The following is a 12836-nucleotide window of genomic DNA, read 5'->3' on the forward strand; positions in this document are numbered from 1 at the left end:
CCGGGTCATGCTATGCCTGCCCTCCCAGTTCAAATGGACGTAACATCTATACTCAACCTACCCATGAGGTGAAAGCTTATCAAGCCAGCCCATCTTCCGCACCTGATGTTCCGCAGCACCGTAAAAGCAAGCGTACGGGGAAATATCAGGCAGGTGGTCCACGGGACTCCGGAGAGCTTGTGAGTAGAGGTCGCAGTCCACCATGATCGCAGAGTCGTCCGCCGGGCCAACAGTGTCGTACTCGGGCACGCTTTGTGAAGAACTCGGCAAGAGACCGCTGCACTCTTCCACCGTGGAGTATTCATCTTCGTAAGGGTTTGGGTCCGTCACCACGCAAGAGTCCTTGTCTTCGGATCTGCGGGTCCAGAAAACATTACACAAAAGATGTGGGAACCTCTGGGTACCTCACAATATGATCAATCAATAGGAAGTAACCTGTAAATGCCCATTACAAACTGACTGTGAATGCTTTGGTTTCAGTGTCAAACTAGCCAAAAATCAATTGGACATCCATGGCTGTCAATGGCAGCTAGTGAGCTAACTAAATACTATTCGAAATCAAGGTTTTGCTAGCAACAGGTTGGTTCCTTTTTGAAAAAAACAACTGATCCTTTCTTGGTGGGAGCATATTGATAACCTTTCGGGCTACAAAATATCGCGATATATAACTTTTTCGAGATATTGTCACACCCCTAATATATAAATAGTACATTAATTTTTGGACTATAAGCCGCTACTTTTTTCCTTTGTTTGGAATCCTGTGGCTTATTTGTTGATTTATTTGGGTTAATAGGCAATACATGCCTCCTAGCATGCATTGCAGCGCTACAGATGTTAAAAAACAACCAAAATAAATGTTTTATGCTAATTACTTATTCAGTTTCTGTTCCGGTTGTTTCAATAATTGCTTGTTATTGTATTTGGTAACTATTTGACAGCGGCGTCACAATACTGTCATAACTATGACATGATCCAGCTCGGATCTTATAAATCTATTTAAAAGTGAGATAATTTGCCAGATAACACGAAATGACATCTGTTATAAGCATTCATTAATGCTCATGACAGTGTCACGTCATAATTTTGATTGTCTAATGACAGTTTTTTGGCGCCACTGTCAAATAAAGTGAACCAAATACCATAACTAGCAATTAATGAAATAACTGGAACAGCAACTGAAGAAATAACGAGCACAGAACATGAATTTTGATTGTTATTTACGTCTGTAGCGCTGCTATGCATGCTAGGAGGCATGTTGGACAATCACAGTGTTGACAGCAGGTGGCAGAAGAGAATGACTGTCTACTCTGAGGGAGCAGTGACGGCCGAATAAAGCTTCTTGAAGCAATTGGCAGCAAAGCTTCATGGTGGTTCATTCAATCTTATGACAGTCGTATGATGCCGCTGTTAAATACAGTGTTACTGGTTAATATCTTTTGGTGTAAATATCCCATAATACAGTGAGGACAGCTACGGCTTACAGTTCAGTGCTGCTTATTTGTTGATTTATTTGGTTTAATCGGCAAGACATGCCTCCTAGCATGCATTGTAGCGCTACAGATGTAAAATAAATAAATAAATAAAAATACAAATAATAATGATTTGTGCCAATAATTTATTCAGTTACTGTTCCAGTAGTTTCGTTAATTGCTTGTTATTGTATTTGGAAACTCTTTATTTGACATCGGCGTCATAATACTGTCATAAGACCGTCATAACTATGACATAACACTACCATGGGCATAACTGAATGCTTATGACAGATGTCTTGAAGTGTCATGACGGCAAATTACGTCACGAACTCAATTAATGTCCAGCTCGGATATTATACATCCATTTAAAAGTGAGATAATTTGCATTCATTAATGCTCATGACAGTGTCATGTCTTAATTTTGATTGTCTGATGACAATTTTTTGGCGCCACTGTCAAACAAAGTGTCACCAAATACCATAACTAGCAATTAATGAAACCGCTAGAACAGTAACTGAAAAAATTAGCATACAACATGAATTTTGACTGTGATTTACATCTGTAGCGCTGCAATGCATGCTCGGAGGCATGTTGGACAACAACAGTGTTGACAGCAGGTGGCAGAAGAGGTGGACTGTCCCCCCCGAGGGAGCAGTGACAGCCAAATGAAGCTTCTTGAAGCAATGAAGCTTTGCAGTCAATTGGTTAAAGCTTCATGGTGGTACATTTAGTCTTATGACAGTCGTATAATGCCGCTATTAAATTAAGTGTACTGGTTAATATCTTTTGGTGTAAATATCCCATAATACAGTGAGGACAGCTACGGCTATCGTCCAGTGTGGCTTATTTGTTGATTTATCTGGGTTAATAGGCAATACATGCCTCCTAGCATGCATTGCATTGCTACAGATGTTAAAAAACAACCAAAATTAATGTTTTGTGCTAATTACTTCTTCAGTTTCTGTTCCGGTTGTTTCATTAATTGCTTGTCATTGTATTTGGTAACTATTTGACAGCGGCGTCACAATACAAACTGCATGCTTATGACAGATGTCTTGAAGTGTCATGACGGCAAATTGCGTCACTAACTCAATTTATGTCCAGCTCGGATCTTATACATCCATTTAAAAGTGAGATAATTTGCCAGATAACACTAGATGACATCTGTTATAAGCATTCATTAATGCTCATGACAGTGTCATGTCACAATTTTGATTGTCAAATGACAGTTTAGTGTAATAAAGCGTTTCCAAATGTAGTAGCTAGCAATTAATGAAACAACTGGAATAGTAACTGAAGAAATAATCAGTACAGAACATGAATTTTGATTGTTACTTACATCTGTGGCACTGCAATGCATGCTAGGAGGCATGTTGGACAACAACAGTATTGAAAGCAGGTGACAGAAGAGGTTGGCTGTCTCCCCCAAGAGGGGCAGTGATGACCAAATGAAGCTCCTTGAAGCAATGATGGTGGTTCATGGTGATTCATTTGGTCTTGGACAGTCTTATGATGCCACTGTCAAATAACCGGTTTATATCTTTTGGTGGCAATATCCCATAATACAGTGAGGACAGCTGCAGCTTATAGTCCAGTGCGGCTTATCTATAAACAAATGCCGTTTTCATGTCAAATTTGGTGGATGGCGGCTTATAGTCAGGTGCGCCTTATAGTCCAAAAATGACGGTAATAAGTATTTTCGTCCAAAATACTAAGACAAAAATTATGTCATGTCATAATTATGACTGTGTTATGACAGTCTTATAGCGCCACTGTCAAATAAAGTGTTGTTAAATACCATAACTAGCAATTAATGAAACAACTAGAACAGTAACTGAATAAATAATTAGCACAGAACATGAATCTGGATTGTTATTGACATCTGTAGTGCTGCAATGCATGCTAGGAGGCATGCTGCCAAAAAAAAGTGTTGACAGTAGGTGGTAGATGTCATGTCATAATTATGACTGTGTTATGACAGCCTTATAGCGCCACTGTCAAATAAAGTGTTGTTAAATACCATAACTAACAATTAATGAAACAACTAGAACAGTAACTGAATAAATAATTAGCACAGAACATGTATTTGGATTGTTATTGACATCTGTAGCGCTGCAATGCATGCTAAGAGGCATATTGCCAACAAAAGTGTTGACAGTAGGTGGTAGTAGAGGTTGAATGTCTCCCCCAAGGGAGCAGTGATGGCCAAATGAAGCTTCTTGAAGCCATGAACCAATTGGTTCAAAGCTTCATGGTGGTTCATTTGGTCTTATGACAGTTGTATGATGCCGCTGTCAAATACAGTGTTACGGGATAATATCTTTTGGTGGAAATATCCCATTAATGTCCCATCAAATAAAGCTTCTTGAAGCAATGAAGCTTTGCAGCCAATTGGTTCAAAGCTTCATGGTGGTTCATTTGGTCTATTTGTTGATTTGGGTTAATAGGCAACACTTTATTGGACAGCAGCATCCTGAGACTGCCATCAGACATAATTATGACATGACATTATCATGGGCATTGATGAATGCTTATTACAGATGGCATTAGGTATTTATCTCCATTTATGTCAAGCTCGGATCTTTTACATCCATTCAAAAGCGAGATAATTTGCCAAATGACACAAAATTACATCCGTCATTAGCAGTCATTAATTCTCATGGCAATGTCATGTCATAATTATGATGGTCTTATGACAGTTTTATGGGTCCACTGTCAAATAAAGTGTTACCAAATACCATAGCTAGCAATTAATGAATCAACTGGAACAACAACTGAATAAATAATTAGCACAGAATATTAATTTGAATTGTTTTTTACATCTGTGGCACTGCAATGCATGCTAGGAGGCATGTTGGACAACAACAGTGTTGACAGCAGGTGGCAGAAGAGGTTGACTGTCTCCCCCATGGGAACAGTAATGGCCAAATGAAGCGTCTTGAAGCAATGAAGCTTTGCAGCCAATTGGTTCAAAGCTTCATGGTGGTTCATTTGGTCTTATGACAGTCGTACGATGCCCCTCCGAACCTAATGTCATGATCAAAGATCGGATAAAGGTCATCCCTTTACTCAATTTCAGGTACTTTCTAAAAGATCGCCTTGACTTTTTTTAAACTAACTCCCAGACTTTGCAGTTGTTTTCATCGCGGTTGTCGGTGCTCTTCCTCTCTCAGGCGCGCAAACAAACGGGCCCCGACACCCGGCCGTCTGCGGGGGTCCCTCCGGTGCAAACGGCACACCGAAAGGTACACGCCGTCTCGCAGCCGCATCGGCTCGGCACGTGCTATGAATATTTCATTCGGCGGTGGAATCGGCGGCGCTGTTGTTTGCCCGGATGAAAGCGCGGAAGGGGGAGGGCGGCGCGGCGGCGACGCATCTCAGGGAATATCGGCTCTCATATCTTGTCCCCCTCCAACTAGTGAGACCTGAGTCTGTATTCCTGTCAGGCAGCTTTGAAGAACTTTTTTTTGTCTTTCGGATGTTCCCGTCCTCTTACGCGAGTTGCTAAAGTAGGATTTTCGCTAATGGCCGATTTATTGGAAAGGATTCTGTTCTCCAGTGCTTGTACCGGAACAAGTCGTGACACGACGGGCCGAAAGGCGGAGATAAGCGAGGAACGGGAGACACGAGCAAAACGGAGGGAGTCAAGGTGTTCCCAGTGCTGGAAAGCAGAAAATCAGCTCTCAAGTTGAATGTTTTCGATCCTGTACCGACTACAGAGACATGCATTCACGATCTCGCGAGCTGCTACCAGATTGTTTACACTAGGGGTGCCCAAGTCCGGTCCACACCTGAATCAAATGATCAGGGAGCTGATAAAGGTCCTGATTATGTGATTCAGGTGTGTTAAAAGGAGGGAGACATGGAAAACAAGCTGGATAGGGGCTCCCGAGGACCGGACTTGGGCACCCCAGGTTTACATTCTTGCTAACTTCTGCGTTTCTCCAGAATCCAACTCGGTTGTTTAAGTCAGTGCTCCCAGCACCAAACAAAAGTTCCAGCATCATCACCTTGTCCAATGCAGATTCTTGACTCTTGACAAGGTGTCAGTTACTGTTCCAGTTGTTTCATTAATTGCTGGTTATGTAATTTTGTATGCCAGGAGGCATGTTGGACAGCAACAGTGTTGACAACAGGTAGCAAAAAAGGTTGAATGCCACCCCCAAGGGAGCAATGATGGCCAAATGAAGCTTCTTGAAGCAATGAAGCTTTGCAGGCTATTGGTTCAAAGCTTCATGGTGGTTCATTTGGTCTTACGACAGTCGTATGATGCCGCTGTCAAATACAGTGTTACGGGATAATATCTTTTGGTGTAAATGTCCCATAATACAGTGAGGACAGCAGCAACTAGTCCAGTGCGGCTTTGCTAATAATTTCTTCAGTTACTGTTCCAGTTGTTTCATTAATTGCTGGTTATGTTATTTGGTATGCTAGGAGGCATGTTGGACAACAAAAATGTTGATTTATTTGTTGATTTATTTGGTTCAATAGGCAATACATGCCTCCTAGCATGCATTGCAGCGCTGCAGATGTAAAAAAATAACCAAAATTAATGTTTTGTGCTAATTATTTATTCAGTTACTGTTCCAGTTATTTCATTATTTTCTTGTTATTGTATTTGGTCCCTCTTTATTTGACAGCGACGTTATAAGACCGTCATAATTATGACATGACACTGTAATATGCATAACTGAATGCTTATGACAGATGTCATAAAGAAATTATGTCACTAATTCCATTTATGTCCAGCTCGGATCTTGTACATCCATTCAAAAGTGAGATCATTTGCTGAATAACCCTAAATGACATATGTTATAAGCATCAATTAATGGTCATGACAGTGTCATTTCATAATTATGATTGTTTTATGACAGTCATATGGCGCCACTGTCAAAAAAAGTGTTGCTAAATACCATAATTAGCAGTTAATGAAACAACTGGAGCAGTAACTGAAGAAACAATTAAAACAGAACATGAATTTTGATTGTTATTTACATCTGTGGCGCAGCAATGCATGCTAGGAGGCATGATGGATGACAACAGTGTCGACAGCAGATGGCAGCAGAGGTTGAATGTCTCCCCCATGAGAACATTGATGGCCAAATTGAAGCTTCTTGAAGCAATGAAGCTTTGCAGCCAATTGGTTCAAAGCTTCATGGTGGTTCATTTGGTCTTAAAAGGGTTACCGGTTAATATCTTTTGGTGTAAATATCCCATAATACAGTGAGGACAGCTACGACCTTTAGTCCAGTGCGGCCCATTAGTTGATTTATTTGGTTTAATAGGCAATACATGCCTCCTAGCATGCATTGCAGCGCTGCAGATGTAAAAAAATAACCAAAATTAATGTTTTGTGCTAATTATTTATTCAGTTACTGTTCCAGTTATTTCATTAATTTCATATTTCATGTATTTGGTCACTCTTGATTTGACAGCAGCGTCATAAGACCATCATAATTATGACATGACACTATAATGTGCATAACTGAATGCTTATGACAGATGTCATGGAGTGTCATCTGGCAAATTATGTCACTAATTCCATTTATGTCAAGCTCGGATCTTGTACATCCATTCAAAAGTGAGTTAATTTGCCGAATAACACTAAATGAAGTCTGTTATAAGCAGTTATTAATACTCATGGCAGTGTCATGCCATAATTATGATGATTTTATGAGAGTCATATAGCACCACTGTCAAAAAACTGTTGCTAAGTACCATAATTAGCAGTTAATGAAACAACTGGAGCAGTAACTGAAGAAATAATTAGCACAGAACATGAATTTTGAATGTTATTTACATCTGTAGTGCTGCAATGCTTGCTAGGAGGCATGTTGGATGACAACAGTGTCGACAGCAGATGGCAGCAGAGGTTGAATGTCTCCCCCATGAGAACATTGATGGCCAAATTGAAGCTTCTTGAAGCAATGAAGCTTTGCAGCCAATTGGTTCAAAGCTTCACGGTGCTTCATTTGGTCTTAAATTGTTACCGATTAATATATTTTGGTGTAAATATCCCATAATACAGTGAGAACTCCTGCGGCTTATAGTCCAGTGCGGCTTATCTATGAACAAATGCTGTTTTCATGCCAAATTTGGTGAGTGGCGGCTTATAGTCAAGTGCACCTTATAGTGTGAAAAATTACAGTAATCTCACAGTTAAGTACATTAACTGCACATTAACTCATTGACCTCAAGAAAATTGAGAATATTTGCTGATTAGGACTACCAAAATAGTACTCGTTTGATAATCCATTACTTGTTAAATCCTGAAAGCCCTTATCGGACACCCGAAGGACACATTCCTACTACGTTAGCGTTTGCTGCGACTGTTTGTGGGAGGCAGAGAAGAGACGGTGTCCAGACATTATTAGTCTGGAGACCTGCGGGCCAGCGTGCGTAGGCCGCAAGCCTGTCACTGTGAAAGATGACACCAGCTTCTCCCGAGGATTGCGCGGGACAGAAGACGCCGCCGCAGGCTGTACACGCACAGGAGCAAAAAAGACATCCGGAAAGATGGAAACACCTTCAGACACATAAACGCGCCCGCGGACAAAAGGATGGACGGCGGTCAAACGGGAGCACGCGAGGTATAGCCACGGGATTACGTTGTACCGCCGAGGTCACGTTCGGTCAGCTTCGTGATCATAGTGTCCGCTCGGCATTTCTCGTCATCCAGCAGTTGACCTTTCCAAGTACGGGACAAAAAAATCCCATCTGGTTCCTTGTGTTAAGCAAAGTTAGCGTCGCCATTGATTTTCTTCCGCTCTAAAGTCGCCAACGACGGGAATGTTGTATCCTGATTAGGGATTTGATTGCACTCTTTTTTTAATGATTGGTCACCAGAAATTTGTCATGGAGTGGTTTTGCTGCCATTGACGGAGCTAGACGAACTTCAACATGTTAAAATTGGACGTATACTCTAATTTTCGGACTATAAATCGCCAAATTTGACACGAAAACGGCATTTGTTTATAGATAAGCCGCAATGGACTATATGCCGCAGCTGTATTATGGGATATTTACACCAAAAGATTTTAACTTAATTTGCATTTGACAGTGCCGTCAAAAGACTGTCTAAGACCAAATGAATCACCATTAAGCTTTGAACCAATTGGCTGCAAAGCTTCATTGCTTCAAGTTAGCTTCATTTGGCCATCACTGCTCTCCTTGGGGAGACAGTCAACCTCTGCTGCTCCCCGCTGTTAACACTGCTGTCGTCCAACATGCCTCCTAGCATGCATTGCAGCGCTACAGATGTAAATTAGAGCTGCAACGATTAATCCATTAACTCGAGTATTCGTTTAGTTAAAGTGGCTTTGTAATGGTTTGTTTTTGAAAGTGTTTGCATTTAAAATTATTGATTTGGGTGGATACACTGCCCTCTGCTTTATTTCACGTGGCTGAATCCAGCTGCTCCCTGTTAAGACCAACACAAGCTAAGTTTTTGTTTGAGCTAATGTTTTTTATAATGCATTCATAATTTAGTTTATAGGTACAGTATATTTGGCCCTTTTTTGTGGGAATAAGTGTCTGGACCATTTGTCGAGAGCATTGAAAAAAGAAAAAAAACGTATCATATTATAGCATTTAAGCTAGCGGACTTTAGCCGATTGCTTTTTTGTTGTACATAGATCTTCATTTATTAATTTTTTTCACTGTTTGAGGCTCAGCTCAGGTATTTTGATTTTTTTATGTTCCTTATCCGATTACTCGATTGTTCGAACTACTTCAGTGATTAATCGACTACTAAAATAATCAAAAGCTGCAGCCCTAATGTAAATACCAATCAAAAATCATTCTGTCAAATAAAGTGTCAGCAAATACCATAACTAGCAATTAATGAAACAACTGGTACAGTAACTGAATAAATATTTCGCACAGAACATGAATTTTGATTGTTTATTTCCATCTGTAGCGCTGCTATGCAAGCTAGGAGGCATGTTAAACGACAACAATTTTGACAGCAGAGGTTGATTGTCGCCCCCAACGAAGCAGTCAAGGCCAAATGCAGGCAGGTGGACCCAAATGCAGGAAAACGGAGGCGAGGCAGATGAACGGTGCAAAAAATGATTTAATTAAAGCCAACAAAAAACAAAGTACAAAACAAAGGCTGTGGTGATCCAAACAAAGCACTGAGGCAAACAAAACTGTCACGAACAAAAGCCTGCTTTTCAAAAAAACTTACTTAGAACACGAGAGCTTGGAGAGACGCGAATAATGCTGACCAGAACATGGACATGGACATTGACAATGACGCAAAAAGGAGTGAAAAGAAACTGGGAGCTTATATACCCACGCAGACAAGGGGTAACGAGACACCGAGGAACAGGTGGGTGGCACAGGAGGATGCAGGTTGGAGGATACACTAGGAGCAGGCACAAAAGGTGAAATCAATGGGCAATCACAGGGACACAATAGGAGGGAACCAACACAAAACCCAAAAAAATGAAGCTACTTGAAGCAATGATGGTGGTTCATGGTGATTCATTTGGTCTTGGACAGTCTTATAATGCCACTGTCAAATAACCGGTTTATATCTTTTGGTGTAAACATCTCATAATACAGTGAGTACAGCTGCGGCTTATAGTCCAGTGCGGCTTATCTATAAACAAATGCCATTTTTGTGTCAAATTTGGTGGATGACTGCTTATAGTCAGGTGCGCCTTATAGTCCAAAAATTACGGTAATAAGTATTTCAGTCCAAAAGACTAAGATGAAAATTATATTATGTCATAATTGTGATTTGTGTTATGACAGTCTTGTAGCGCCATTGTCAAATAAGGTGTTGCTAAAAACCATAACTAACAATTGACGAAACAACTAGAACAGTAACTGAAGAAATAATTAGCACAGAACATTAATTTTATTATTTACATCTGTAGCCCTGCAATGCATGCTCGGAGGAATGTTGGACGACGGCAGTGTTGACAGCAGGTAGCAGAAGAGGTTGAATGTCTTCCCCAGTGGAGCAGTGATGGCCAAATGCAGCTTCTTGAAGCCATGAACCAATTGGTTCAAAGCTTCATGGTGGTTCATTTGGTCTTATGACAGTTGTATGATGCCGCTGTCAAATACAGTGTTACGGGATAATATCTTTTGGTGGAAATATCCCATCAAACGAAGCTACTTGAAGCAATGAAGCTTTGCAGCCAATTGGTTCAAGGCTTCATGGTGGTTCATTTAGTCTTAAATTGTTACCGGTTAACATCTTTTGGTGTAAATATCCCATAATACAGTGAGGACAGCTGAGGCTTATAGTCCAGTGCGGCTTATAGTCAGGAGCGTTTTATAGTGCGAAATTACGGTCATAGAGTGGGGGGGGGGAAATCAAATTGGAAACTTTACCTGTCTTGCTGCGGGATGTCAGGTACCGGTCGGTGCCTCAGTCGGTAAGAGCGGGTCGGTCGTGGGCCTTTAGTGACCGCGGGCTGGGCCTGGTAGATGGCGTTGTCCACCATGCTGCACGGAGGTGACCCTTGTTCCTCGGTTGGGACATCATTTGGAGAAGGTGCAAAGTCTTCTGGGGAAATCTCTCGGATTTCCGGAAGTGACTCCGTGCTGCTGGCCGAAGACAACTCTGACGCCGGGATATTCCGCAAGCCAGTTTCTTCCATTTGTGCTCCAAGGCCCGATCCAGGAGGCAAGGTCCGACTCCCTCCTCCTTCCGACGCCTGCCATTCTTTTGAACGATAGCCCTGACAAGAACCTCCTCTTTTTTTATCGTCCAGGAAGATATTTCTCGGGTAGAGCGGCGGTTTCCTTGTCTCCTCCTCTCTTCGCTTCTGGACGCCCACCGCCTCTAAACCGCGGAGGATGCGCTTCCGGTGCCCAGTCGGTAGGACGCGAAGCTCCCGGAGGCGTTCGTCCGTGAGGTCCGCGCAGTCTTCCAGAGATCGGTAGCCTCCACGCCACAAGCACGACGCGTACTGGGGAAGGCGGAGAGTAAAAAGCCACTTTTCCACCTCCAGGCCCGGCTCCGGAGATTCCAGCATGATGTTCTAGCGCAACATCTGGATGGACTTGAGAGGGCAGGTGCGCTGAAGACAAAACAAAACAGTCGCATAGGGTCAGGGGAAAAGATTGCGAGCGTGATGAGACGCTTTTGCGACACGACCCGATGAAACGGCAGGAAACGACTGAGGCAATACGGCGTACTCTTTGCACGCCGCTTCCCTTTTCACTATGGTTCACTTTCGGGCCGAATTGTCGATGTGATTTCATACAGAGTCTGCCAACTAACATCACCACAATTAATCAACTACTGTAATTTTCAGACTATAAGCCGCAACTTTTTTCACCTCATTTTGAATCCTGTGGCTTATACTCCAGTGCGGCTTATCTGTTAAATTTATTTGGGTTAATAAAAATAAAATAAAACAAAAATTGCTTCTAGAAGCTTCATTTTCCCATCATTGCCCCCTTGGGGGAGACATTCCACCTCTGCTGCCACCTGCTGTCAACAGTTTTCTCGTCCAACATGCCGCCTAGCATGCATTGCAGCACAACAGATGTAAATAACAACCAAAATTCATGTTCTGTGCTAATTATTTCTTCAGTTTAGGGCTGCAGCTATCGAATATTTTAGTAATCGAGTAATCGACTGAAAATTCTATCGATTAGTCGAGTAATCGGATGAAACAAATATATTTTTAGGGTGAAGAGCAATTATAAATATACATGAGAAAACAAGACATTTCATCTAATCTTGAACCATTTTCAGTCAATCAATGTCTTTATTTTTGATGTATATTGTTGAAAACAGCCAACAATTGCATCTCAGATGTAACTAGAATTTTTTAAAAAAAAAAAAGACTAATTCACTGCTTTCACTCAAAAAACTTTTCGATCTTATTAAAAAATATATATATATATTACCTAAAAATGCCGTTACGCTTGATAACACACATCACTTAAAAGTTAGGATTTTTTCCCACGTGTTTCAATTGAATTTCTCCACATCTGGCCCGCTATATCATTTTGTGAGGGCTGCAAATTTCGAATACAAAATAGAAATACTGTGTTTAGGAGTAGTTTTAATTCAAAATATGTCATTTAATAAAGAAAAATATCAGAGCAGTGGCGCGGGAACTAGGAGTGCTGAGGGTGCTAAAGTATGGAGGTAGATTTGTGTCTTTATTATTCAATCAAAAAAAAAGTTGCTTCAATCAACTAAAAAGTTGCTTCAATCAAAATTATATTTTCAATCGAAAAAAACGTCTCTTCAATCAAAAAAAAAAATGTGTTTGAATGCAAAAATAAATTTGAAACTCAAAAAAATATATTTGAAAACTATTTTTCTTTGATTGAAATTTTTTTTTTTGATTTAAGTCGTTTTTTTTGATTGAAACACCATTTTTGATT

At 40.9% G+C, this 12836-nt stretch overlaps 1 protein-coding gene across 4 annotated transcripts in view; it reads right to left on the reverse strand.

The window, feature by feature from the left end:
- LOC130928357 (structure-specific endonuclease subunit slx1-like) overlaps positions 1-12836 on the reverse strand; it is a 157297-nt gene that overhangs the window by 130397 nt on the left and 14064 nt on the right. For all 4 annotated transcript variants that reach the window (XM_057854876.1, XM_057854875.1, XM_057854874.1 and 1 more), the window contains exons 4-5: positions 10821-11512; positions 62-355 (exon numbers count right to left, since the gene is read on the reverse strand). In XM_057854876.1, coding sequence (XP_057710859.1) covers positions 62-355; positions 10821-11467 — 941 coding nt within the window. In that variant the 5' untranslated portion in view covers positions 11468-11512. The remainder of the gene's footprint in view (positions 1-61; positions 356-10820; positions 11513-12836) is intronic.

The sequence above is a fragment of the Corythoichthys intestinalis genome, chromosome 13 (genome assembly GCF_030265065.1).
Source record: "Corythoichthys intestinalis isolate RoL2023-P3 chromosome 13, ASM3026506v1, whole genome shotgun sequence".
Taxonomy (NCBI): domain Eukaryota; kingdom Metazoa; phylum Chordata; class Actinopteri; order Syngnathiformes; family Syngnathidae; genus Corythoichthys; species Corythoichthys intestinalis.